At 44.2% G+C, this 27,828-nt stretch overlaps 1 protein-coding gene and 1 long non-coding RNA gene across 2 annotated transcripts in view; one reads left to right on the top strand and one right to left on the bottom strand.

The window, feature by feature from the left end:
* Window positions 1-780: 780 nt before the first annotated feature.
* LSM14A (LSM14A mRNA processing body assembly factor) lies at window positions 781-12,080 on the bottom strand. The gene is made up of 7 exons (XM_089656954.1): window positions 11,827-12,080; window positions 7,130-7,293; window positions 4,360-4,492; window positions 3,125-3,247; window positions 2,837-3,016; window positions 2,659-2,736; window positions 781-995 (listed from the first exon to the last, which is right to left on the bottom strand). Exons 1-7 carry the CDS (start codon window positions 11,945-11,947, stop codon window positions 799-801), a joined length of 996 nt encoding a protein of 331 aa, XP_089513080.1. The 5' UTR covers window positions 11,948-12,080; the 3' UTR covers window positions 781-798.
* A 200-nt stretch (window positions 12,081-12,280) lies between these two features.
* Window positions 12,281-27,828, top strand: part of LOC149441738 (uncharacterized) — a 69,617-nt gene continuing 54,069 nt past the window's right edge. The window contains exon 1 of the long non-coding RNA XR_016307300.1: window positions 12,281-12,492. This is a non-coding gene — a long non-coding RNA (uncharacterized LOC149441738). The remainder of the gene's footprint in view (window positions 12,493-27,828) is intronic.

The following is a 27,828-nucleotide window of genomic DNA, read 5'->3' as shown; positions in this document are numbered from 1 at the left end:
AAAATCTTGAAGATTGTTGCTAAAATAAATGATCTGGCAACAAGGTCTCTAAGCGGGCAGAAGAAACTAGAAAAGTAAAATTAGGAAATGAATATACTGCAATAATTTAAAGGCTAAAATATTAAGGTCCCGTTCACACGAGTATTTTGTAGCTTGAGCTCCAATATGCTCGACAAGCAAAATCCCATTCATTGCACATCTGAGCATTGTCGCCTGTAGCAAGAACACCTGTCACTCAAAAAAGCATGTGATCTTTTCAGGCAGATCAAAGCATTTTCGGGCCCCAGGGACTTAAATGGGAAACCCTGATAATGCACAACATGAGAGCTTTACAAGCATTTTGTTGTGCGTTTTCCAGCCAAACCGCTCTCCCCAACAAATCTCATCCCACTAGTGCTTTCTTTTGGCTGACAACATCTGAAGCTTGAATTCATATAAACACAATATTAATACACTTCTAAAACACTTGTATACGTTTGCAAAAATAAAGATGCCTGAAAATCGCTCTGCTCACGTGAATGCATCCTAAAACAGTAGTAAATGCAGAGTTTAAAACATGCCCTTACAGGTAAGCGTGAATATTCACGAAAACTTGCGCATCTTAGAAGATATTCACATGGTCTCCAACAGACGTCACTGACACATGCGGTGTAAACTCTGCATTCAGGGAACACAGATGATTGCAGAGCACACCATGCTGCAATACTGACTCCGGTGCGCAGGGATGTCATCAAAGCCAGCCAACTGAAAACATACAGAGCACAAACCTGGAAATGAGGCTACTGGACAGCCACAAGTTTACCCACCTTTTATTTTTAACTTGTTGTGAAACTCCCTGTCGATTTCTTCTTTGTTGAATTGTGCATTCGCGCTTTCAAAGTCAAAGTCCTTCTCAAATTTCATGGGACCGTCTCGCCTGACATTAAATCTCCCTCGGCCCCCTCTGTGACCACCGCGACCTCTCCTGGGCTGGGATGTGCCTGCTGCTGTACTGGCTTTGGTGAAACAATAGGCATGGTAAAAAAAAACTGAATTGCTTTTAAAAAAAATGTCTAACTTAGAACACAAAATTGGTGCCTACATGTACTTTTATACTATGAATCACCTAATCTGTGTCCCAATGTTTACTAACTGAAGATTCGGTTTTTCAGAATTAGGTGCTATCCATTCCCCCAGAACAACAACAGAATTAATGGCCATTAGTAGGGCAGGGGAGGGACACAGCTCCAAGCAGAATATGAAAATTTGCCTTGGTTCCAGTGCCTGTCTAGGAGCACACAAAGGACAGTGTTTTATAACCACTTAAAGACTGGGCCTATTTTTGTACCTGTTTACTTGCAAAAAATGAACCCCCCCCCCCCCAATCATAATTTTTTTTTTTTTTAAAGCAGAGGCCCTAGGGAATAAAATGGTGAGTGCGGCAATGTTTTTTGTCACAGTATTTGCACAGCAGTTTTTCAAATGCAATTTTTTGGAAAAATATAAACTTTACATTTTAATGCAAAAATACAAAATACAATACCCAATTGTTTGGTAAAATATAAAAAGATGTTATGAGTAAATAGATACCAAACATGTCACATTTTAAATTTGCACACGCAATGGCGACAAAGTATATTATCTATAGGCTACCTTTTAAAAGTCTTTACATGTTACCCCTTTAGATTTACATAGAAGGTCTAGTGCTATAATTATTCCTCTCGATCGGATCGGACGTTCATGGTGATAACCAGGGGCGGACTGACAACTCATGGGGCCCGTGTCTTTGCCCAAACTCAAAAAAGCCTATGAAAAAGGTACTAGGGGCATCACATGGGGCCCCCTACTGACCCTGGGCCCTCGGGCAGTGCCCGAGTTTCCAAATGGTCAGTCCGCCCCTGGTGATAACTCACGGTGTGTGGCGCAATCACTGTTCATATACCAATGTAGGACCATCACGTGCATCCGCCTTTACTCGCAAGCACGAGGTAGTGTTAATTTTTTTTTTTTTTTTTTACACAGTCCCTTTAGTTTTTTTTTTTTTGGTAAGCATCCCTTGTGATAATAGACAGTGACAGGTATTCTTTACCAAGAGATCTGGGGTCTATTAGGATTGCTTTTACAGGAAAGACGACCACTGGCAAAAACTTATACCGGGATTATGCCTGCAGCTGCATTTGTCATCCTGGTATAACCACTCAAAGTTGGGTGACATACCTGTACATCACCTAGCATTAAAGTATGTGCAGATACTCATTTAAAATGTATTTCCCAATAGCCAAAAATGACAAACCATTTGCACCAAATGTCTCTGGAAACATTTTGCCTTGGGAAAAGAGTGGCAACATAACTGCTATACATAGCCTGTACAAAGGGCAGAGCCCATAAGGCCCCACCCACTACAAGCTGCCTGCAGAAAACTACTTGGCGTGGGATTAGACCAGACCAGTCACCCTGTACAAGCAGAGAGAGCGGTCTATATTAAAGGAAGTTTCATGGATTACTGCACAGATCTGCAAGGAACACATAAAGCTCACCAAGAGTCAACTAGACAAGCCTCTTGTACTTACACCATTTACTTAACCCAGATTTTAGTTTACACCAAACAAGTTCACTCTTAGGAAAAAAGCCAAGCTTCTAGTTTTCCAAGTGCACGGAAGTCTACCGGACATCTCTTACCCATATGCCTCCTGCTGAAGTCTTGCTTGTCATTCCTGAGCATGTCTGCTTCGGCTCTGGCTATCTTTTGTGCATCGCCTAGACAAAAAAAATAAAATAAATAAAAAACACAAGAGATAAGGTGTCCGTACATTGTACAACAAGGATACAAAAGACAAAGCAAAGAGCTGCTGCTCACTTTTTCTTTGCTCTGGACTTTCCAAGGTCTTTTGTATTGTGGATGGCAGAGATCTGGAAGGAACTGGACTCCTTCTGCCAACAGCTGCAGTCACCGCTGGCGGAACAGCCGATGCCGTCTGGACCCCCTGTTCAAGGGTTGGACTCTTCCGTAAGGGATCTAGCAGAGGACTTGTGCGACCTGCAGACATAAGTAACAAATAAGTGCACTCCTGTGACCCAGATGAGAAGTATGGCCAAACAAAACCAAGCAATTGTCCAAGACAATCTCGCTGAAATTGGCATTTACCTTGTGACAGTTGTGTTTTTTGGGTCCTTGGGTCTTGGTTAAAGGATGAAGCCACAGTGCTGGATGAGCCTAGAGAAGCACTGGATGCAGAGTCTGCACCAAATGAGCTCAGTGTGCTGCCAGCTGATAAGGAGGATTTAAAAAAAACAAAAAAAAAAACAAAAAAAAAAAAAAACACAACAGCAATGAAACCGGTTCAAGGCAAATGCTACAACATACTGTCCAAATACACTAAAACAGACACCTACAACCAAATACTTTAAAGGATAGGTTCACTTTTTGGACACAAATAATAAATACACTTTTTTTGCAGGTAAAAAAAAAAGTGCAATATTTTTGTCCAAAGGACAACAATCACTGCTGCGGCTATGGACGCATGTTACATGTTCCAAAGGTGAACTTGATCCTTAACTATATGGAGGTAGGTATAAGGGTATGGCGTTTGGGTTAATCAACTGTGCTAGGGCAGCACAGTGGCTAAATGGAAGTGCCCGCCTGGCAGTACTAGGGTTCGAATCCCAACCACAGCACCACCTGCTTGGTGTTTGCATGTTCTCCCTGTGCCTGCATGCGTTTCCTCGGAATACTCCGGTTTCCTCCCACACTCCAAAGACATGCTGGTAGGTTAACTGGATCCTGTCTAAATTGTCCCTAGTATGTGTATGTATGAATGTGAGTTAGGGACCTTAGATTGTACGCTCGAGGGTTAGGGACTGATGTGAATGTACATTATAATATATATTACATACGCTGTGTAATAATTGACAGCCCCATATAAGTCCCTGTAATAAATAGTACTAAAAATAATAATGCTCAGATTTCAGCAAATTTTCCATATTTAAAAGGTGAAATGTAATATACACATATTACCTTCCCGTGCAGCTGCTGCAGCTTCAAAGGGTTATGTTGCGGAGATGAAAGTTTGCAGGAAAACAATAGCAATCAGCCTCAACACAGAAGAGGACTTGCTACAAATGTGGGAAATAAGGTTGGAGATCAGCTTATAACTAAACACTGCATTTTGAAGGGCTGAATCCAGGTGCTTTGAAAGATACAAAGCAGATAAATGCAGCAAGAATGCAGCTTGTAGACCTCATATTGTAATACTGCTGAAAAAAAATGGTCAAGTTTCAAAATGTCTAATCCACCCCATTAATGGAAACCGGTACAAAAACATATTTTTGGGCCATTATTTGCTACAAACTAAAAGACAAGCAAAAACAAAAGATGCATACCAACACCAACAGCTCCAAACTGCTGAGGCATCAGAGGGCCTGAGTTGAACTGGCTGTACGCCGGCATCCTGCTGAATGGGGCATAGGAGCTTGCAGTCTGAAAAGAGGAGGCCGCAGAGGATCCTAGTGAAGACTGGAGAGGAAACAAATAATCACTAAAGTGTGTCTGGGCAAAACATCTCAGCAATACATGCACACTTCCAGGGTTCCACACAAACCGTGGTGTGCTGTGATTCTCTAGGTTTTCTTCCTTTAAAAAATACCTGTTGATCTTTCATGAATGCACACTCAGCTCTTAAAGTATGACTAAGGCTGGCCATAGACGGGCTGTTTATCGGCCGTATTGTCAGCCGATAAACGAAAAATCAGTTGAATTGTCGGCCGATAAGCGAAAAATCAGTCGTTGCTGCCATGGATGCTGCCACCAATGCTTACGAAAAACGGCCATTTTTCGTGGATTTTCCAGCATGACCGATAAAAAGAAATAAGAAGATCCGCGAAAAACAGCCGACGGCATTGCCCCACTAACTGTGTGAATATCGGTTGATTTTTCGTTCGGACAAAAATTCGGCTAATAAACGACCCGTCTATGGCCTGCATAAACGGCAAGACTTTTTTTTCTGCTTTGAACAGAGTGAAGAAGGATGAGAACCCCTGTCAATTTTAATTGCTGTCTACGCCTCCAATCGGCAAATTCACCCACTCTATTAATTCTGTCTACGAATATCATTGAAAGTGAAATTAAGATAAGACCCCAGCACAGGAATAGAGGGGAAACCAGGGTGGATAAAAATCAATGATTTATTTAAAAAATAAAAAAAAAATCAATGATTTTTTTATTTAAATCAGATTTTTTTTTTATTTAAAAATCGGATTTTTTTGAATAAAATGCTTTTTGAGGAAAATATATTACCATCCAAAGGTTATTCCATCATGAAATAAAGATTAGTTTATTAATTATGTAGAATAAGGCTGTATATGTTTAATTTTTTTGGTAAATAAATTCCATGAATCCATTCACAATGTCATGCTCTTCCAGAGGTTTTTGTAAGATTATTGGGCAGTTTCTCTGCCTACAACATATTATCACAGATGATTGGTTTACTTTTGCAGTTCTCAAAACTGAATTTGACTCAGCGGAGATCACATGCCTCTTCTTCACAGCAAAAATGTTATAACATGAACAGAGTTAAGAAAAAGACCTTCATCCTAACTTCTACAAACCTATGAATACAGAATCAACCCCTTCAGTGCTAAGTTTCAAGAAGTTCAGTGAATAGAAGAGAAACAATATTTTTCTGATTGTTTGGAGTGGAATAGATCTGCACAAGAAGAAAGTGAAACTAAGTGTGAGGAGGAAGGGGCTGACAGTCTAAGTTTCTTCAAATATATATATTTTGTTTAGCCAAATTAGTTAACAAACATGGATGTTTAAGCAAATCACATATGCTGGAATGTTATTGTTTCAGTTGAATGAATCTATTTAAGTTGTTATTATTAAGGTAATGATTATTTTTCTCCTTCCTAAGTACAACAGAAAAGTTGTCCAAATATGAATGATTAACCTATTAAACTGGGGATAAAAAAACTAATATGAAAAGTTGTTATTCTAAAAATCTTCATCTACTTGTATATTAAAGTTATACCAGCAAGAATTAGTCTTTATGTAGAAAACTAGGATTTAAATCAAGCCTTACTGACTAGGGATTTAAATCAAATCCACCCTGGGGGAAACCTTCCAATAGTGACACCAGTCATGGTGAAAACTAGAAATTCCCTCACTTTGAAGGGATTTCATCACACTTCCTGTTGTGTCTGTGGGCCAGGAAATGTAATCTCCCAAATGGGAAACAGATTGCCAAAAAAAAGCCAACCAGGGCTATAGCCACGCAAATCCCCACCCCCCCACCCCCAGCCTAACCCTAAATGAAAAAAGGTTTGCTCATAGTGCAACTTTAAGTCCTGCTGCATGCAGCATTTTTGTGGCCCGAGTGGTGTCAGCCCTGTCCAGTTCCCTTGTCATACTATTTTGACCCTCTTACTGGTCCATCTTCACAAAATAATGAGTATTCAATCTGTAGTCCAAAGACAAGGACTGGGAGGGCCAATTACTCTATGTGATAACACAATAAATCTATAGCTCTGATGTTCTGACACGATTAAACAGTTATATTTCACTAAGGCCCCTTTCACATGATCGGTCCAATCAGGTCCGCCTGTTAAGTTTTTCAGGTGAACCCTCCATTCTCCTATATGGAGCGCCGGATGTAAATGGACTTGTGTCCATTTACACTGGCCTATCTCCAATCCGATCTGCTAAAAACAAACTGAAGGGGATCCGTTCCTATGTCTGGGCGGATCGGAGAGCAGTCGAGTGCAAACTGACAGCAGTCCAGTTACATCGAACTGCCCATAGAGCAGAGCTGGCTGTGTGTGTCTGCTCTGCATAGGCGGAGCGGACACAGGCCTGTCATCTGCTTGATATGCTCTGCGGGAGATCAACGGACAGATCCAACACTGAGCAAGCAGACTCCACGCTGTGTTAAATGGGCCTAATAGATATAACAAAAATGATTTCAATGGTAGATTGACCAGCCCGAAGGGAAGCAAATAGCGATGGCTTCGCTTTTAAACATACTTTCCTGTCATAACTCCAAAAGGTGCACTCAATGAAAACATGCTGCAGTTTCCTTCCACACCAGGCAAAGGACTGAACAGCTATTTGGAGAGATAACAAGCAGCCAGCTATGGGCAGAAGAAATGCAGATACCTGGACTATGGCCGGGTCTTGTGGCAAGGAGCACTGGGGCTTCGGAGGTTCGCACACTGTGAGGTCTTTGATATCGCTCCCCCGGAATATGATGTATTCAAACACTTCATCTCGAGGAGCTACAGGCCTCTCTGTGGGCCGATCCTCAGTTCCAAAGGAACGGACTGGAAAAAAAGAAAGAAAATAGTTTGTGAACAGAAAAAAAATACACATGCAGCTGTTTCCTAACAAAGCCATGTGATCGCCATTCCATAGCCGATAAGAATCTATGCTGACTGACTATCAATAGTGGAGAGTGGAAGACGAGGGATGATTAAAGCTGGACTTCAGGCAAAGAGCTGAACACACAAAATACAAATATAGGAGCACATTTACCTGCCAAAGAATTTGTATTTCAGTACTGATTTTGGTTTGCTGCATTTCAGTAACATGTACATATCGTGCCCCCCCCAGATTGACTGGACAATGAAAGGAGAAGCAGCAGACTGACCTCATCTGTCCGTCACTCTGCTGTCTCCTTCTATCAGCATAATCATGTGCTGCAGAAGAAGTGATTGGCTGATTATGCTGGCCATCACTCTCCCAATCTGAGCTCTGTTGTAAAGGGCTTCCAAGAGGCTGATTATAGGTCAGATTCAGGAATTACACTGCCTTGATTGAAAAAAAAAAAAATATTAATAAATGCAGAACATCAATCTGCATCTTTTATATCTGCCCGGAATTCAACTAAAGCTGAACTCTGAGAAAAACGCTTGTTTTTGTCAAGGAGAAGCAACTCTTAGATTGTAAGCTCCTAGGATCAGGGCCCTCCTAACCCTATTGAACTGTATTGTTGCTGTATTGTCTCCCTTTATATTGTAAAGCGCTGAGCAAACTGTTGGCGTCATAAATCCTGTATAATAATAATAATAATATATAAATCCTGTATAATAAATAATAATATATAAATCCTGTATAATAATAATAAATAAATCCTGTATAATAATAATAATATATAAATCCTGTATAATAATAATATATAAATCCTGTATAATAATAATATATAAATCCTGTATAATAAATAATAATATATAAATCCTGTATAATAATAAATAAATCCTGTATAATAATAATAATATATAAATCCTGTATAATAATAATAATATATAAATCCTGTATAATAATAATATATAAATCCTGTATAATATTATACAGAATTTATGTATTATTATACAGGATTTATATATTATTATTTTTATTATACAGGATTTATATATTATTATTATACAGGATTTACATATTATTATTATACAGGATTTATATATTATTATTATACAGGATTTATATATTATTATTAACAACAACCTTATTCCTCACTCCCGCAGGCTTCTTCCACAACCAATCCCCCCCCCCCCCCGATCACCACCCATGATCAGTGTATTGTGACTGCTCTCATTGGCTCCTGAAGATGTCAATCACTGGGTACCGGCCAGCAATTTATGACCGTGACTCTGATTGGCAGAGCAGCTGACAGGGGTGAGATCTGTAAACAACAGAGCTCTCTCCTGTCAGCATGTTCAAGCTGCTTTCTATCTCTCTGCAAAGCAGAGAGATAGAAAGCAGCCCCTCCCCTAGTAAATCACACACAGCACACTGTTAACCCTTTGATTGCCCCAGATGTTAACCCCTTCCTGCCCAGTGCCATTTGTACAGTGTTGGGGCTTTTTATTAGCACTGATCACTGTATTAGTGTCACTGGGGATGTCAGTGGCAGTTAGTTCCCCCCAGTGTCAAAATGCCAGCTGCAATACCATATAAGTAGCTGAAAAAAAAAAATTCCAGTATATATACTGCCATTTGTTGACTCTATAACTTTCACGTAAACCAATATACACTTATTGGGATTTTTTTTTACCAAAGACACGCAGCAGAATACATTTTGGCCTAAATTTATGAAAAACATTTATTTTTATAATGGATATGTTTTATAGCAAAAAGTCAATTCTTTTTTCAGAATTGTTGGTCTTTTTGTTTACAGCGCAAAAAAAAAAAAAACCAGGTGATTAAATACCAATGGCATTAATTTTATTTATGTACAACATTGCATGACCGCGCAATTGTTAGTTAAAGCAATGCAGTGCCATAGCACAAAAAAATGGCCTGTTCAGGAAGGGGGGGGGTGTAGTATATCTTCCGGAGGGCAAGTGGTTAACAGAACAAGCTGTCCAGCAAAAGTTGCAGTTAGAGGAGCGAGACGAACCATTTACTGCTGGCTGAGGTGCTCACAGTTCTATTGTTTATAGCTTGTATGTAACCTTTATCCCAAAAAGGAAAAACTTTTGCTGCAACTGCTTATAAAGTGAGAGCTGGAGTTCACATTATATTTGTTGATCAAGTCAACTAAAGCTGCTAATCTAACTCCCCCCCCCCCAGAGTGACAATGCTGCTGTCCAAAGGCACCTCCTTTGCTCCTCCATTCAGTGAGACAACCAAACACAGGAGGTGTGCTACTGGCCAGATCAGCAGGTGAAAACAGACAGGAAAGAAGTCTAAACAAACAAAAACTATTGCAGCCACCACATCTGACTGGTAAGCTGCAATATATGACACTTTAAAAACACAAAAGAAAAATCGAAGTTCTCCTTTCCATAAAAAATGTGAACACCTGCACTCTCCCCCGGTCCCTGCAGCACCTACCTCTGTGGGTGATTCTCTATGACTACCTATACAGCCGATGCAGCGGTCTGGGGATTTGAAAGCCACACTCATCTTCCCCTTCTTAACTTAGGGCTGCCAGAACAGATTAGAAGGATTCTGATTGGTCCCATGTTGTCACGTGACCCATCTGACCAATCAGAATTGCTTTGATCTGCCCTGGAAGCCCTATGGAAAAGAGGGAATGGTGTTTATCCTAGCCAATTCAAAACTAAAAGCAGATTTGGCTTTAGATATACATTACTGTCTTTGCTCCCCAGGGAGAATGAAGTCCGCAAGACAGACGCCAAGTGCACCTCCGTCCCCAGCACCCGCGGGATCACAGCCGGGACCGCACACATTACATGGAATCACCGTCATTGAAAAATAACAAATGGCATCTGTAAACGCCACCTGTGCTGACCGCATGTGTCTGTTACCAGCCTCCTATACAGCACCAGTCAGAGGGAGTGCTCACCACCAGGAGCAGGTAATCAACAAGGGGAGCAGAGAGATGACCTCATCACTGTACTGCTGAGGACACATTGTGGGAGGGGCAGTGACAACTACTGCAGGGAGAGCTCACCATTGGGGGAGTTGGTAGATGCACTGTCCCCCCCCTTGGGAGAGGGCAGACGCACGCTACCTCCAAAGTGAGAGGCAGACGCACGCTACCCCCAAAGTGAGAGGCAGACGCACGCTACCCCCACCACCAACTCTTCACCCCTGGGGGAGGAGCATACACACGCTACGCCCCCACCCCAAGGGAGGAACAGAGACACACTATAACCACACACCCCCAGGGAGGGGCAGGATCACGCTATCCCCCTTACTCTCCCCCTGGGGGAGGGGCAGGAGCACGCTACCCACCCGATTCTCCCCATTGTAGGAAAGGCAGGAGCATCCTAGCCCCCCCTCCCCAACTTTATTGTGGGAGGAGCAGAGACGTGCGGCACCCCAACTCCCATCATTGGGGGGGAAGGGGCAGAGACATGCTACACCCCAACTCCCATCATTGGGGGGGCAGAAACGTGCTGCTGCACCCCAACTACCATCATTGGAGGGGCAGAGACGTGCTGCTGCACCCCAACTCCCATCATCGGGGGGGAGGGGCAGAGACGTGTGGCTGCACCCCAACTCCCATCATCGGGGGGGAGGGGCAGAGACGTGCGGCTGCACCCCAACTCCCATCATCGGAGGGGAGGGGCAGAGACGTGCTGCTGCACCCCAACTACCATCATCGGAGGGGAGGGGCAGAGACGTGCTGCTGCACCCCAACTACCATCATCGGAGGGGAGGGGCAGAGACGTGCGGCTGCACCCCAACCATCATCGGAGGGGAGGGGCAGAGACGTGCGGCTGCACCCCAACTCCCATCATTGGGGGGGGCAGAGACGTGCGGCTGCACCCCAACTCCCATCATTGGGGGGAGGGCAGAGACGTGCGGCACCCCAACTCCCATCATTGGGGGGAGGGCAGAGACGTGCGGCACCCCAACTCCCATCATTGGGGGGAGGGCAGAGACGTGCGGCACCCCAACTCCCATCATTGGGGGGAGGGCAGAGACGTGCTGCACCCCAACTCCCATCATTGGGGGGAGGGCAGAGACGTGCTGCACCCCAACTCCCATTATTGGGGGGGCAGAGACGTGCAGCACCCCAACTCCCATTATTGGGGGGGCAGAGACGTGCAGCACCCCAACTCCCATTATGGGGGGGCAGACAAAGGCTATACCCCAAATCTCATCGCTGGGGGAGGGGCAGACACAAAAGTCCCCCCCAATCTCCCCACTGTGGGAGGAATCAGTAGCACCCAGGACCCCCCTGTATTTACAGATAAAAGGACACGTCCACCTTGGTGCCCTGGACACCTACAGCTGAAGGAGAACCACAAGTCTCAGAACACCCCTGCCTGACCCCTCACACTGGCCTGTAGGCACCATTTTGGGCTGTGAGAGGCTCCCCGCGGCCAGGAGCCCCCTCTATCCCCCCAGAGCGGGGCCCTTCCTCCCGTCCCCCTCCGTACCTTTGGCCAGGGCCACAGTGGAGTTCTCAGTGTCGATGGTGTAGAGGATCCCCTCATATCGGATCTCCGCCTTGGAGATGAGGCTGATCTTACTGCCGATGTACGGCGTCCCGCCGCTCATGGTGTCTCCCCAGCCGGATGGACGCGGATTGAGGATCAGGCCGGGATGAGAAGTTCTCCTCCTTCCTCTCAGCTCTCCTGGACGCGGGCCTAATCTAACATGGCCGCCACAGTCTTCATCTTCCTGCGCAGGGTACGACGGGAAAGCGCGGCTGCTGCGCTGTCTTCTCGCGAGAGCTTGTCAGGCGTTGGTTGGCAAAACGTCGCCAGAGAGCTGCCAACCACACGGCGCGTCGGGGGCGGGGAAATGTGACCATGGAAACAGTCTGTCAGCTCTGAGGGGTATGGCTGGAAGAAGGTGTGTACACCCAGGGGGAGGGTTTCATGGCGGATCTGTGGTGGGGGCTGGGTTACTGACCCTTTATACATGAACCTATTATTATTATTATACAGTATTTATAAAGCGCCAATAGTTCGTTCAGCGCTGTACATTACAAAGGGGGACAGAACATGTGACAGAATAATACCAATACAATGCAAAACATGAGGGGATCGAGGGCCTATCTGAGAATGTGACTAAAGAGAACCTGTCATTGGAGATGAGATGTAAGTGACGGTAGTCATTATTATTGTCAGCAATGGGGTGAATTACCAAAATTTCCCCAAACTGGGGTAAGATGGTTCAGCACTAGGCTACATTTCTGAGACTGGGGTATATTACCTCAAATTGTCCATTAATGAGGTAAATAACCAGAAGCAAGATAAAATTGTCCAACACTGGCAGAAATAATAAGTACTGAGGTAAAAGTGTCCAGCAATGGTACCAGATAACCAGAATTGGGGGTAAATTTGCCCAGCTCAGGGTTAAATAACCAGAACTGAGATAAATTTGGCCAGCATTGGGGTAAATTACAAGAACTGAGGTAAAATTGTCCAGCACTGGGGTAAATAACCACAACTGAGGTAAAATTGGCCAGCAATGAGGTAAATACCCAGAACTGAGGTAAAAAATCGAATCAGTTATCAGAACTGAGGTAGAAATTTGGATAAATTACCAGAACTGAGCTAAAGTTGTCCAGCAATGGAGTAAATAACCAAAACTGGGGTACAATTGGCCAGCAATGGGTTAAATACCCAAAACTGAGGTAGAAAATTGGATAAATTACCAAAACTGAGGTAAAATTGTCCAGAATTGGGGTAAATAACCAGAACTGATGTAAAATTGTCCAGAATTGCAGTAAATAACCATAACTGATGTAAAATTGTCCAGATTTGGGGAAAATAGCCAGAACTGAGGTAAAGTTGTCCAGCAATGGAGTAAATAACCAAAACTGGGGTACAATTGGCCAGCAATAGGTTAAATACCCAAAACTGAGGTAGAAAATTGGATAAATTACCAGAACTGAGGTAGAATTGTCCAGCACTGGGGTAAATAACCACAACTGAGGTAAAATTGGCCAGCATTGGGTTAAATACTAAGAACTGAGGTAAACAATCGTATAAATTATCAGAAGTGAGATAGACAATTGGGTGAATTATGAGAACTGAGGTACAATTGTCCACCAAGGGGTAAATAACCAGAAATGGGGTTAAATTGGGCAGCAATGGGGTAAATACCCAGAAATGAGGTAGAAAATTGGATAAATTACCAGAACTGAGGTAAAATTGCCCAGAAATGGGATAAATAACCACAACTAAGGTAAAATTGGCCAGCAATGGGGTAAATACCCAGAACTGAGGTAAAACATTTCTTAAAATTATCAGAACTGAGGTAGACAATTGAATGAATTACCAGAACTGATGTAAAATTGTCCAGAATTGGGGTAAATAACCAGAACTAATGTAAAATTGTCCAGAATTGGGGTAAATAACCAGAACTGATGTACAATTGTCCAGAATTGGGGTAAATAATCAGAAAAATTAGTAAACGTGTCCAGCAATGGAGTAAATAACCAAAACTGGGGTTAAAATTAGCCAGTAATGGGGTAAATGCCCAGAACTGAGGTAGAAAATTGGATAAATTACCAGAACTGAGGTAAAATTGATCAGCAATGGGGTAAATAGCCAAAACTGGGGTAGAATATTGGATAAGTGACCAGAACTAAGGTAAAATTGGCAGCAATGAGCTCAATAACCAGAATGGAGGGAAACATGACCAGCAATGCTTTAAACAGCCAGAACTGAGGACAAAGTGTCACTCAATTAGGTAAATAATCATAACTGAGGTAAAATTGTCCATAAATGGGGTAAATAACCAGAACGGAGATAAGATGTGACTAGCAATTGGTTAAACAGTCAGGCCTGAGGTAAAATTCTCCAGGAATGAGGTAAATAGCCAGCATTGAGGTGAAATTGACCAGCAGTGGGATAAATAGTCAGAATTGAGATACATTTGTCCAAAACTGGGGTAAATAACATGAACTGAGGTAAAACTGTCCAGTAAAAGACCAAAATGGAGGGAAAAGTGACCAGCAATGGGTTAAATAGTCAGAACTGATTTAAATTGCCAATCACACAAATAATCAGAACTGAGATAAAAAAAAAACTTTCCAGCAATGGGGCAAATGACCAGAACTGAGGTAAAATTGTCCATCAGGTTAAAAATCAGAATTGAGATAAAATTGTCCATCAGGTTAAAAATCAGAATTGAGGTAAAATAGTCCATCAGATTAAAAATCAGAATTGAGGTAAAATTGTCCATCAGGTTAAAAATCAGAATTGAGGTAAAATTGTCCAGCAATTGGGGTAAATAACCAGAATTGAGTTACAACCAATTTAAAATTGTCCAAAATGGGGTAATTTGTCTAAAACTGGGGTTAAATTGTCCAGCACCTGGGTAAATTGCTAGAAAAGAGGGTGAATAACTAGTTGTCTAGCATTGGGGTAAATTACCCAGAGCTAAGGGGAACATTAAAAAAAACACAGTAAATTGCCCATCGCTGGGGTAAAAGGATGTAGTCCAGCTAAAAATTGTCCAGGAATGGTGTGAATTGGCAAGAAGAGAGGAAAATTATGTGAAAATAAGATATCTTGCTTAAAAACATGGTAAAAAAAAGTGTCCATCAGAACTGGGGGGAAAAGTGATGAATTGGGGGAATTATATAAGATGTAAAATCACCCAGCACTGGAGAAAATTGCCCAACATTGGGGGGGGGGGGGGGGGGAATTTCCAGTATTGTAGTGAATTATATTAAATTAGGGTAAAATTTTGGCCACACTTCAGTTTGGCTACCTACCCTCCCTGGGGACATCACTGAAGGGTGCTGCTCAGTTGGGGGATAGGAGTCATGTTTACATTGTATGGCAGATGGGAGACATGTTTACATTGTTTGGGGGATGGGAGTCATGTTTACATTTTATGAGGGATGGGAGTCATGTTTATATTATATGGGGGATGGGAGTCATGTTTACATTGTATGGGGGGGATGAGAGTCATGTTTACATTGTGGGGGGGATGGGAGTCATGTTTACATTGTATGGGGGATGGGAGCCATGTTTACATTTTATGAGGGATGGGAGTCATGTTTACATTGTTTGGGGGATGGGAGTCATGTTTACATTGTATGGGGGATGGGAGTCATGTTTACATTGTATGGGGGATGGGAGTCATGTTTACATTGTATGGAGAATGGGAGTTATGTTTACATTTTATGAGGGATGGGAGTCATGTTTACATTGTATGGAGGATGGGAGTCCTGTTTACATTTTATGGGGGATGGGAGTCATGTTTACATTGTATGGGGGATGGGAGTCCTGTTTACATTGTATGGGGGATGGGAGTCATGTTTACATTGTATGGGGGATGGGAATCATGTTTACATTGTATGGCGGATGAGAGTCATGTTTACATTGTATAGGGGATGGGAGTCATGTTTACATTGTATGGGGGATGGGAGTCATGTTTACATTGTTTGGGGGATGGGAGTCATGTTTACATTGTATGGGGATGGGAGTCATGTTTACATTGTATGGGGGATGGGAGTCCTGTTTACATTTTATGGGGGATGGGAGTCCTGTTTACATTGTATGGGGGATGGGAGTCATGTTTACATTTTATGAGGGATGGGAGTCCTGTTTACATTGTATGGGGGATGGGAGTCCTGTTTACATTGTATGGGGGATGGGAGTCATGTTTACATTGTATGGGGGATGGGAGTCCTGTTTACATATTATGAGGGATGGGAGTCATGTTTACATTGTATGGTGGATGAGAGTCATGTTTACATTGTATGGGGGATGGGAGTCATGTTTACATTGTATGGGGGGATGAGAGTCATGTTTACATTGTATGGGGGATGGGAGTCATGTTTACATTGTATGGGGGATGGGAGTCATGTTTACATTGTATGGGGGATGGGAGTCATGTTTACATTGTATGGGGGATTGGAGTCATGTTTAGTCTGATGGTGATTTTTATGACCTTTGCATAAATTCAGACTTGGCACTGACTGCTCTTTAAAGTGGACCTGTCATATTTTTTCATGTCAAGTGCAGAATGCCAAGTAATGTGTCAGTGAAACCCTTCCAGGTATTTATTACCTCTCACAGAGATCACAGGACTCCCCCTGAAAATTTCTTCATCTGCTCTTCTCTCAGAAAGATGACGCCATCTTTGTTGAGGCATCATTCAGGGTTACTATTTACTTCCAGGACTCAGAGATGACACAATCATGTAAATCCTGGTGCCTGTGCAGTTCTTGGCTGTGTTCACAGTTATCTGACACTGATCAGCCTCTGATGCAGCTTCTCACTTTGCTACAAAATTACAATGTACAGTGTGATCACTGAGAGAGGGGAGACTGAGGGAGTGTTTCCTCCAGCCTGCAGCAGACTGATGACATCATCTCAGCACAGACAGAGTCACTGACTGAGACTCAAGGGCAGCTGTTTACCGTATTTTTCGCTCCATAAGACATACTTTCCCCCCCCCAAGAATGGGGGGAAATGTCTGTGTGTCTTATTGAGCGAATTTTGACTAGGCCCCCCCCCCCTTGCAGGGAGGAGGCGGGGCCAGGAGACCCACTGACCCTGCCCCATGCAGCCTGTATGCTCAGGAGGGAACTGCTACTAGAAGCTGAGATGTGAGTGGGAGCCCCGCCCTCAGAGAGGATGCTGAGCCCGGCTGGCCAGGTATGTCCTCCCCCCCCATATACTGCCTGTGGACTGCTATACCAAACTGTATAAATGTACATTGCTGAAAGGTCTCTGGTCATCTCCTGTACTGTGTCCGCAGTCTCTGGTCATCTCCTGTACTGTGTCCGCAGTCTCTGGTCATCTCCTGTACTGTGTCCGCAGTCTCTGGTCATCTCCTGTACTATGTCTACAGTCTCCGGTCATCTCCTGTACTGTGTCCGCAGTCTCTGGTCATCTCCTGTACTATGTCCTCAGTCTCTGGTCATCTCCTGTACTATGTCTGCTCTCTGGTCATCTCCTGTACTATGTCTGCAGTCTCTGGTCATCTCCTGTACTGTGTCTGCAGTCTCTGGTCATCTCCTGTACTATGTCTGCAGTCTCTGGTCATCTCCTGTACTATGTCTGCAGTCTCTGGTCATCTCCTGTACTATGTCTGCAGTCTCTGGTCATCTCATGTACTATGTCTGCAGTCTCTGGTCATCTCCTGTACTGTGTCCGCAGTCTCTGGTCATCTCCTGTACTGTGTCCGCAGTTTCTGGTCATCTCCAGTACTATGTCTACAGTCTCTGGTAATCTCCTGTACTGTGTTCGCAGTCTCTGGTCATCTCCTCTACTATGGCCTCAGTCTCTGTTCATCCCCTGTACTATGTCCGCAGTCTCTGGTCATCTCCTGTACTATGTCCGCAGTCCCTGGTCATCCCCTGTACTTTGTCTGCAGTCTCTGGTCATCTCCTGTAGTATGTCTACAGTCTCTGGTCATCTCCTGTACTATGTCTGCAGTCTCTGGTTATCTCCCGTACTATGTCCGCAGTCTCTGGTCATCTCCTGTACTATGTCTGCAGTCTGGTCATCTCCTGTACTATATCCGCAGTCTCTGGTCATCTCCTGTACTATGTCTGCAGTCTCTGGTCATCTCATGTACTGTGTCCGCAGTTTCTGGTCATCTCCTGTACTATGTCTACAGTCTCTGGTAATCTCCTGTACTGTGTTCGCAGTCTCTGGTCATCTCCTGTACTGTGTTCACAGTCTCTGGTCATCTCCTCTACTATGGCCTCAGTCTCTGTTCATCCCCTGTACTATGTCTGCAGTCTCTGGTCATCTCCTGTACTATGTCCGCAGTCTCTGGTTATCCCCTGTACTTTGTCTGCAGTCTCTGGTCATCTCCTGTACTATGTCTGCAGTCTCTGGTCATCTCCTGTAGTATGTCTGCAGTCTCTGGTTATCTCCTGTACTATGTCCGCAGTCTGGTAATCTCCTGTACTATATCCGCAGTCTCTGGTCATCTACTGTACTATGTCCGCAGTCTCTGGTCATCTCCTGTACTATGTCTGCAGTCTCTGGTCATCTCCTGTAGTACATCCACAGTCTCTGGTCATTTCCTGTACTGTGTCTGCAGTCCATTGGTTCAGAATATTTTTTTTCTTGTTTTCCTCCTCTAAAACCTAGGTGCTTCTTATGGTCAGGTGTGTCTTATGGAGCGAAAAATACGGTAATTATAAAAGGTGGAACTGTAATGGGGTGTAGCCCCTTTAACATGTTCCTCCCTGCCTGGGCTGACAGGTACCAGCCCATTAACAGCACAGGTTATACAAATTGCAAGAGGCTTCCAGAGTGTTGAGAGAAAAAAACCTGCCAATGTAAGGGAAGTCATGGATTGATGAATTTCATCAGCTGGTCCCAGCTTCCTGTGAGCTCCCCTTCAGAGGAGCACTAGGACTTCTCCCAAACTGAGGAGGTGAGACAAATAGCAATAATCATCCTGAGAAATGACAGGACACTGTACAACATTCTGCTTGGGTACAGGTCCCTCTATCTCTCTACCTACAGAGTACCCCTGTAACCTGTTTAAGTCGAGCAGCATCATCATCCTGTATGACTGAACATTCTGCCATCATCCTTCAGTAAAATTGTTAGCCTGTCAAAAGGAGCCTGGTGTGGACTTTTATCATTCTGTACTAATGGGGGACTATGGTTTAACATGGGCTTGAGCATGACTGTAGAGGGTCCAAGTTCCAGTAAGGCCAGACAGGATCCAGGAAGTCCTAGTGGGGTGATCAGTGAAGAGGGGTGAGGGTTGTTCAGCCAGGCATAGGAGCCCTGGGAAGCCTACAGGTATATAGAGGACCCTGATTCTGGTTAGTTTGTCCTAGAGGGGTGATGTTCCGGTGTTCCACACTGCCAGGCACAGGAACCCCTGGTCAGCCCATGGACTAGAGAGAGGGCCTGGGTTTAATCTACGGTTTCCCAGAGAGATGAAGTCTTGGTGTTCTACTCTGCCAGGCATAGACATCTTGGGCAGGTCATGGGCAAGATGGAGGGCCTAGGTTATGGTTATAGTGTCCCTGGGGGTAATGTACTCATGTCCCACCCTGCCAAGCACAAGAACCCTAGACGGTTTAAGGGCAAGATAGAGGACACAGGTTTCGGTTAGGGTGTCTCAGAGTGGTGATGTCCTGGTGTACCACCCTGCCAGGCACAGGAACCTTGGACAGTCTATAGCTAGATAGAAGGCTTAGGTTTTGGTTGGGGTGTCCTAGAGGGGTGATGTCCCGGTGTTCCACCCTGACAGACACAGGAACCCTGGAAAGCCCATGAGCTATATAGAGGGCCCTGGCTATGGTTATTGTGTCCCAGAGAGGCGATGTCCGTGTGTTACACACTACCAAGCACAGACACCCTGGGCAGCCTATGGGCTAGATAGAGGTCCTGGTGTCCCATCCTGCAAACAAAAAGAACCCTAAGCAGCTCATTATCCAGATAGAGCATCCAGGTTCCTGTCAAAGTGTCCCAGAGGGGTGATGATCTGGTGTCTCAGCCTGTTAAGTACAAGAACCCTGGGCTGCTCATGGGCTAGATAGAGGATTCAGGTTTTGGTTTGGGTGTCCCAGAGGGAAGATATCCTGATGTTCCACCCTGCCAGGTACAGGAACCCCTGGGCAGCCTATGGGCTAGATAAGAGGGCCTAGGTTCTGGTTAGTGTGTCCCAGAGGGGGTGATGGCCCAGTGTTCCACCCTGCCAGGCACGGGAACCATGAACAGCTCATGGGGTAAATAGAGGGCTGGGTTTCAGTTAGTGTGTCCCAGAGTTGTGTTGTCTCAGTGTCCCACCCTCCCAGATGGGGGAACCCTCAGTAGCCCATGGACTAAATAATGGGCGTGGGTTTCTGCTATGGGATCTCAGAGGGGTGATATCCAAGTGTCCCACCCTGCCAAGCACGACAACCCTAGGCAGCCTAGTTACCCTGGAAAGCCAGAGGGTCACCAGGATCACCCAGGTTGACTAGGAATGGGTCACTCCTATACTATACTCTGTCCTGCAATATAACAGAACTTTACTGAAAAATGATACTGTTCCTGTATATGTGATATCAAGATTTTCCTTCATGCAGACTTATAAAGTTACTGACAGGTCCACTTTAAGGGGGGACAAATTTTCTAATAACTGAAATAAAAAAGCAGACAAAACATAATTACTGGAATAAAAGAATTGTTGCCCATAACAATTAGACACTTGCTCTCAGCATCTATTTGGCCCTCAAATAATAACAGCTGGAATCTGGTTGCCGCCAGCAACATAAACACTTTCTGCACATCTCTATTGTCCCCCTCTAAAATGTTCAGTGTCGCTTCTCATTATTACTCTATTTTGGTTGGGTAATTCGTCTGTCGTTAAATTGCTAGTAAGTAACAACCGAACCCCCAGCCCCCTTATGGCATTCTTAAACCTTTTTTATTTTAGGCTCCGATAAGCGTGCTCTAGCCGCATCCATATGCCCCATTAGATCAAAATGATATTTTATTACGGAAACAAAACAGCTTCTGCAGAAAAATAAAGAGTAAAAAAAAAACTTTTGTCCCGCAGCTTGTAAAATTGCAACGTTTATAGAGCCAATCCATAATGACAAATATTGTGTTTTGCTGCGGTGAACAATTGTTTTTAGCAGCGCTTTATATGTTTCTTAATATTCATCGTGATGGCTGATCAAAGGAAGACGATGCTTTAAACTAAAACAAACGTCTTGTTTAGCATGCTGAGCATGAAACCGTCTACGGGAAGTGAATTGTCTTGAAGCAAGCGTATAATTGACAGAAGTTCTTGTTTTTTCAAAACCGCCATGTATCTGCATCCTGTCAGAAGCGGAGGGCTTGTCACTTTAACTGCCTTGTATCTTTCGGGGGACCGCGGGGCACAAAATATGCTCCTTTTGGGCATGATTAAGCTGGAAAGGCCACATCTTCAATAATTTAATTCCTCTCAGTCATCTAGATTTAGACAAATTGATATTGGCCTAGGATGGTTGCAATATAAATAAACAGTTCTTGTAGTGTGACAGGCAAAGCCAGCGCATAACAAGACAGTCTACTGTGTAGCTCTTTATTAAGTTCTTCCTTCTATCTGTTCGTCCAAAAGATTTATTTCTGATTGAGTTTATAGTTAATTATTTGGGAAGGTTTTCCCCCATAATTTGTACCCTGTAAGGGTATTTTGTTAGCTATTTATTTTAAAGCTGAACACAAGGCACAAAGACTTTTTTTCATGATGAACTATGGGTAGAATTTTTATTACATCTGTATAAATGTGTTTTGTTATCTTTAACCCAGACTTTCTCTACCAGGGTTCTGTGGAACTCTAGGGTTCCCAGAGGTTGATAAGGGTTTCTTGAGCAATGATGAATAACCAGTGACACCAATGATCTTTTTTTTAGCAGGTAAAATTTTTTATTGGGTTTACAAAAAAGGGCAGCACAGTGGCTAAATGGTTAGCACTTCCACCTGGCAGTACAAGGGTTGTTGGTTCAAATCCCAACCATGGCATCACCTGCTTGGAGTTTGCATGCTCTTCCTGTGCTTGCTTGGGTTTCCTCCCACACTCCAAAGACATGCTGGTAGGTGAATTGGCTCCTGTCTAAATTGTCCCTAGTATGTGTATGCATGAATGTGAGTTAGGGACCTTAGATTGTACGCCCCGTGAGGGTTAGCGACTGATATGAATGTACAATATATATGGAAAGCGCTGCGTAAATTGATGGCGCTATATAAGTACCTGAAATAAAATAAAATTACAATAGTGCCACACATCTTTGCAGGACAGTAAATAAAATACATAGTGTTATTTGGGTTACAATAACACAGTAGTAAAATGAAATCGCATACAAAAATACAGGTTGGTAACCAAGTTATACATATGTCTAACAAACAGGACTAACGTAGTCACCATCCAGTGGAGAAGTAAAAAAGGTACAAGGAGAGCGTAAGGAGGAAGGGTTAGAAAGTAGGCTAGAGTTCATGGCAACCAATGCCCAGCCTGCCCAGGTAACAATCTAGGAAGGAAAGGGAAGAGTTAGGGAAAGTAAGAATGCAGGGAAAGGAAAGGGATACGAAAAGGAAGGGGGGTGGGAGGAGAAGAGAAAAACTGAGTGTTTCTAAGAGTCCCCCAGTTTGAGACAGAGGTTTATTGATCAACAAACCAACACTTTGGACAAAGCCAGCTACAGTGTTGAGTCTCTAGCCTTTACCCATGGCTCCCAGATTTTGGTAAATTTTTGAGGGCAATTGACCCCCAAATAGGTAAGTTTAAAAAGTGGCAAGACGTTGTTAACCATGGATTGCCACTGTTGCACCGTAACACTGGTATAGGACACAATGTAGAAGAGAAATAACTTCTTATTATGGGTAGTATCGATCATGTCACACACTTTATCCCCAGCAGTAGCAACAGTGGGTCCATGGGAACTAGCAGCTTGCTCACAGCAAATACATCAGCCACCACTGCTTACCAAAGATATTGCATAAGAGGGCAACACCACACCATGGGAATAATGATAATAAATAATAAATGTGCCTGGTTCAATAAGGCATTTGGTACAATGAGCATCTAAATTAGCATAGACAGCAGAGAGTTATTTGGGTGAGTAGTATACTCTGTGTAGATATTTTAATTGTACCTATCTGTCTCTCGCGGATATCATAATTGGGAGATGTTGTTGGACACCCTCTTTCCTATCCCCATCTGTTAGAGTAGGTACATCCTGCTGCTACCAATGATATTTTTAGCTATGTGCAAGGGGAGAATTCATCCCAATGACCACAAATAAAAGGAACATTATTCCCAGTGACCTTCACACTGATGTATTGTGAGCTGTAGATATAAAATTACTGGCAGGGGTTCCCTGAACCAGGAGAGTTACTTCAAGGGTTCCTCCATGTTCCTCCAAGGTTGAGAAGGGCTGCTTTAACCTCTGCCCCTACCCTCATGTAATGCATATATGCATCCATCAAGAGCCAAGGTTTCTATGCTGAGAGTGTGCTCATTGCGCGCTCCCTGCACAATGACCAAGCTGTTACAGAAAGCTATTGGTCTCTAGTAATGATTGATGATGTGATTACAGTGACAGCCAATCAAAGTGGTCATGTGTCTGAGAATCCCTTCACACTCCCCCAGGAATAAAGTCCCTGTTAGGCCTATTGCACACAGGAGTTAAAAATGCTGAGTTTTTAACTGATCTGAAATGAGATGCAATGTTGTCTATGGGACATTGCATACAGCTAAGTAACTCACCTATACTTAACATTACTTAAAGCAGAGCTCCACCCAAATGGTGAAGTTCCACTTTAAGGCTTTGTCCCCTGCTCCCCGTTAAGGATTGGCACCTTTGTGGAGTGGGTACCCGAATTTGACAAATACCCGCTCCCACTTCCTGTGCGATCACCTAGGCGATCTGAAGCTGAAGTTGTCCTCCCCCCTCACTCCCCGTAGTCTTCTGGGACACATGACATGTCCCAGAATACTACGGGACCATTCACAAACTGCAGCACTACTCACGCATGTGCAGTGGGCACCCGGCTGTGAAGCCGCAAGCTGTGAAACCAGACGTGGTGAGGACAGGGCTAGACCGAGGGACAGGTAAGTGTCTGCATTTTTTTTTAAATTCAACTGGAACTCTGCTTTAAGTCTGTACACACAATTTTTGGCCCCTTGTAAACGTTCCTGAGCATATATCAGTAAATTATGACGCCTGTGTGCAAGGGGCCTAATACAGTGTTGAGTACAGAGCAGTAAAACAAAAATAGACATTTTTTCATTTGAGTGCAGTAATTTACTCGCGTGTTTACTCATTTACGTGAGTATAAATAGGTATATTACAATACTGGCAATGAAGAAGAATTTTACTCGTCTATAGTACGCTTACTCACCTTTAAACAACATTACTCAGGTCTTTACACACAGGCGTCACAAGTTCCTGAGTAAACATCATTTATGATCTCCATGTGCAAGAGGCCTTAAAGGGACACAAGGGTTGGGTAAGAAAGGGTCAAAGGCCAAATCTGGGAAATAAAAAGTGATTCCTTGCACTGGGACACTGACCTGTGCTGCAAGAGTTAATTGCTTGTTTATGTCTAGGGGAACAAGAATAGGAGATATACTTATCCGATCCTCTGCTCTTCCCTGCAGCGTACACACCTACATGCTCCACTGACCTAGAATCCTAAAGTAATCAAGACCAGATCAGGGTCCATAGTCCTGCACTGGATGTATGGATGCTGAGCAGCACAGCCACAGAGTTTTGCCCCCCCCCAACCGATAGTGTGAACGAGCCCTACATCTGCTACAGGCAGGAGGAAGCATTTCCTCAGTCTCCTCTTCCCCAGTGATCAGACTGTAAACTGTTACTTTGTAGCAGTTTACAAGGTAAGAGACTGCAGCAGCGACTGGTCTGTGTCAGACATTTGTTAACACAGTCAAGAACTGCACAGGCACCATTATTTACGTGATTATGCCCTACTGAGCGAGAATCTAAGTCCTGGAAGTAGATGGTGACCCTGGACAATGCTTGAACAAAGATGGCGCCATCTTCTGGAGAGAAAAGCAGAGGAAGGCCTTGTCAGGGGGAGTACTGAGAAAAACATTTTCGTGTTGCATTCAGTTTGGCTTTTAGAGGTTTTTCTCCTATTAATATATATTAGGCAACATCTCAGAAAATATGTTTCATATCACGGAAGTTTGAGCGGAGTTGTTTTTTATTAACACATTGTGAAAACTTTGCGTGTTGCTCCGGGCGGGGGTCATTAAACTGTGCTGAGGGCTACAAGAAAGACTTTTCTTTCATGGTCTGTCAGCCACAAGCTTCCCTAGATCTAGGACTGACAGCTGAACAAAACAGTTCTGATCTGTGGAGCCGAGCTATGTTCTAGGTAACTGGTGTTCATAAACTGATATCAAGCTGTTGTGCTGCATGAAGCCCAATTCTACCTTTGTAGCAAATCTAATCTAAATCAGGTCATTAGAATAATCCACATAGAATACAGTATATAGATGCAGGTGAGCTAAACAACTATCTGACATCATTCCCAGAACATCCAGCAGGAAGAATGCAGCACTTGAGCAGGCATGGACAGGGTCACTTTGAATAGTTGACAATGTGTTTGCCAAAAGTATCTTTCTAAGGGCCTTTTCACATTGCAGGTGCAATGCAGTGTGACGAAGTCACGTGACGGTGACGCAACGCGTCGATACACGGTGACGCAGCATCCGGTTGCATTGACGTACTCCGGTACGGCCGCCATTTTTGTACACCTTGAGTCTATCCTACCACTTGACCTCCAGAGAATTTACCCCCCTTAATGACCAGGCCTCTTTTTGCTACTCGGCGCTGCACTAATTCAACTGATAATTGCGCGGTCATGTAATGCTGCACCCAAACGAAATTTACGTCCTTTTTTTCACACAAATAGAGCTTTCATTCGGTGTAATTTGATCACCTGTGCGCTTTTTATTTTTCACGCTATAAACAAAAAAAAGCCAAAAATTTTGAAGAAAAACAATATTTTTTACTTTCAGCTATAAAAAATATATAGTAAACTCAAAGTTGGTTATAAATTTAAGCCAAAATGTATTCTGCTCCATGTTTTTGGTAAAAAAAAATCCCAATAAGTGTATATTGATTGCTTTGTGTGGAAGTTATAGCGTCTACAAACTATGGTATAGATACTGCAATTTACGCCATTTTTCTGCTATACAGCGCTGAGCTAGTTTAACGGACAATTGCGCGGTCATGCAACACGGTACATAAATGAAATTTACATCCTTTTTTTCCCCACAAATTGAGCTTTCTTTTGGTGGTATTTGATTGCCTGTGCGGTTTTTATTTTTTGCGCTATAAAAAAAAAGGCTGACAATTTTGAGGAAAAAAAATATTTTGGACTTTTTGCTATAAAACATGTCCAGTAAAAAAAATGCAAAAATCAAATTTAGTCATAAATTTCTGCCAAAATGCATTCAGCGACATGTCTATGCTAAAAAAAAAAACCCAATACGTGTAAATTAATTGGTTTACGTGAAAGTTATAGCGTTTACAAATGGCGGGAAAGATACTGGGATTTTTAGTTTTTTTTTTATACTAATAATGGCGGCGATCAGTGACTTATGACAGCGACCAGCGACTTATGGCGGGACTGCGGCGGACATTCTGACATTGGGGGGTACTGACTTGGGGTCACTGACATTCCCAAAAACATTAATACAGTGATCAGTGCAAAACAAAAAACACTGACACTGTACTAATGGCACTGGGGAGGAAGGGGTTAACTTTATTTTGCAGGGAAGGGTTATCTGAGTGAGGGGGAGTGTTTTACTAGGGGGCGGGGGTGTGTGCTGGACGGGACAAGGCTGATCGAGAGAGAGAAACTCTTCTTTCCCGATCAGCTCGTCCTCGTGCTGTCAGGGAAGTGACAGACAGCACAGCTACTGCAGCTGTGCTGTCTGTAACTGTTTGCCGCCGATCGCCGGGAAACAGCCGGTAAAGACCGGCTGTGACCCGGCGACTGACATCCGTGGCAGTGATTGGCGGGACAGATAGGGCGGCGGCGCGCCTCGTGCGCGCCCCCAATCTGTTTACAAAATACGCGTTTTAAAACGTGATTTTGCCTGCCAGTGCCGCCCTGCCGCCGTATTTCTACAGTGGCAGGGCGGCAAGTGGTTAACCATGCAGTACACCCATACATCCTTATGGAGTTGTGGATCGTTTTGCAGCATGTGAGTTGCTAATTGTTTTATCTTAACTACCTGCCGACCGCAGATAGCCGAATGACGGCTGCACTGCGGCCGGCCAGTTCTGAGTGGACGTCATATGACGTCCTCCCAGAACGCGCTCTCCTGCGCGCCCCAGGGGGCGCGCACCCGGCGATCTCCGTGATCGCTGTGTCCTACGGACACAGCTGATCACGTGATGTGGTAAAAGGCCAATCACAGCGGCCTTTTACCACCTGATCAGCGGTGTCCAATGACACGCTGATCAGAGGGAAATGCAAGTGCCGGTTCTCGGCTGCACTTTCCTCACGCTGTCAGATCGTGAGGAAAGTACTGCCGAGAACTGGCAGTTGTCAGAGCGGGGTTCGGCACCGATCATCAGGGCACTGATGATCAGTGCCCTGATGATCGGTGCCCAGCAGTGCCACCCGCAAGTTCCGCCCACCTGTGCCCAGCAGTGCGCCCACTAGCTCCGCCCACCTGTGCCCAGCAGATCACCCACCTGTGCCCAGCAGTGCACCCACCTGTGCCACTCTGCAGTGTCACACACCTGTGCCCAGAAGTGCCACCTACCTGTGCCCAGCAGTGCCACCCACCTGTGCCCACCCACCTGTGCCCACCAGTGCCACCCACCTGTGCCCACCCACCAGTGCTGCCCACCAGTGCCACCCACCAGTGCAGCCCAGCAGTGCTGCCAGTCAGTGCCACCAGTCAGTGCCCAGGGGCTGTGCCAGTCAGTGCCGCCAGTCAGTGCCCAGCAGTGATGCCAGTCAGTGCCGTCT

Source organism: Staurois parvus, unplaced genomic scaffold (genome assembly GCF_062004578.1).
Source record: "Staurois parvus isolate SC_StPar_1 unplaced genomic scaffold, SC_StPar_1.0 ptg000952l, whole genome shotgun sequence".
Classification (NCBI taxonomy): Eukaryota; Metazoa; Chordata; class Amphibia; order Anura; family Ranidae; genus Staurois; species Staurois parvus.
Note: the sequence above shows the minus strand (reverse complement) of the source record. Positions and strands in the feature narration are given on the sequence as shown.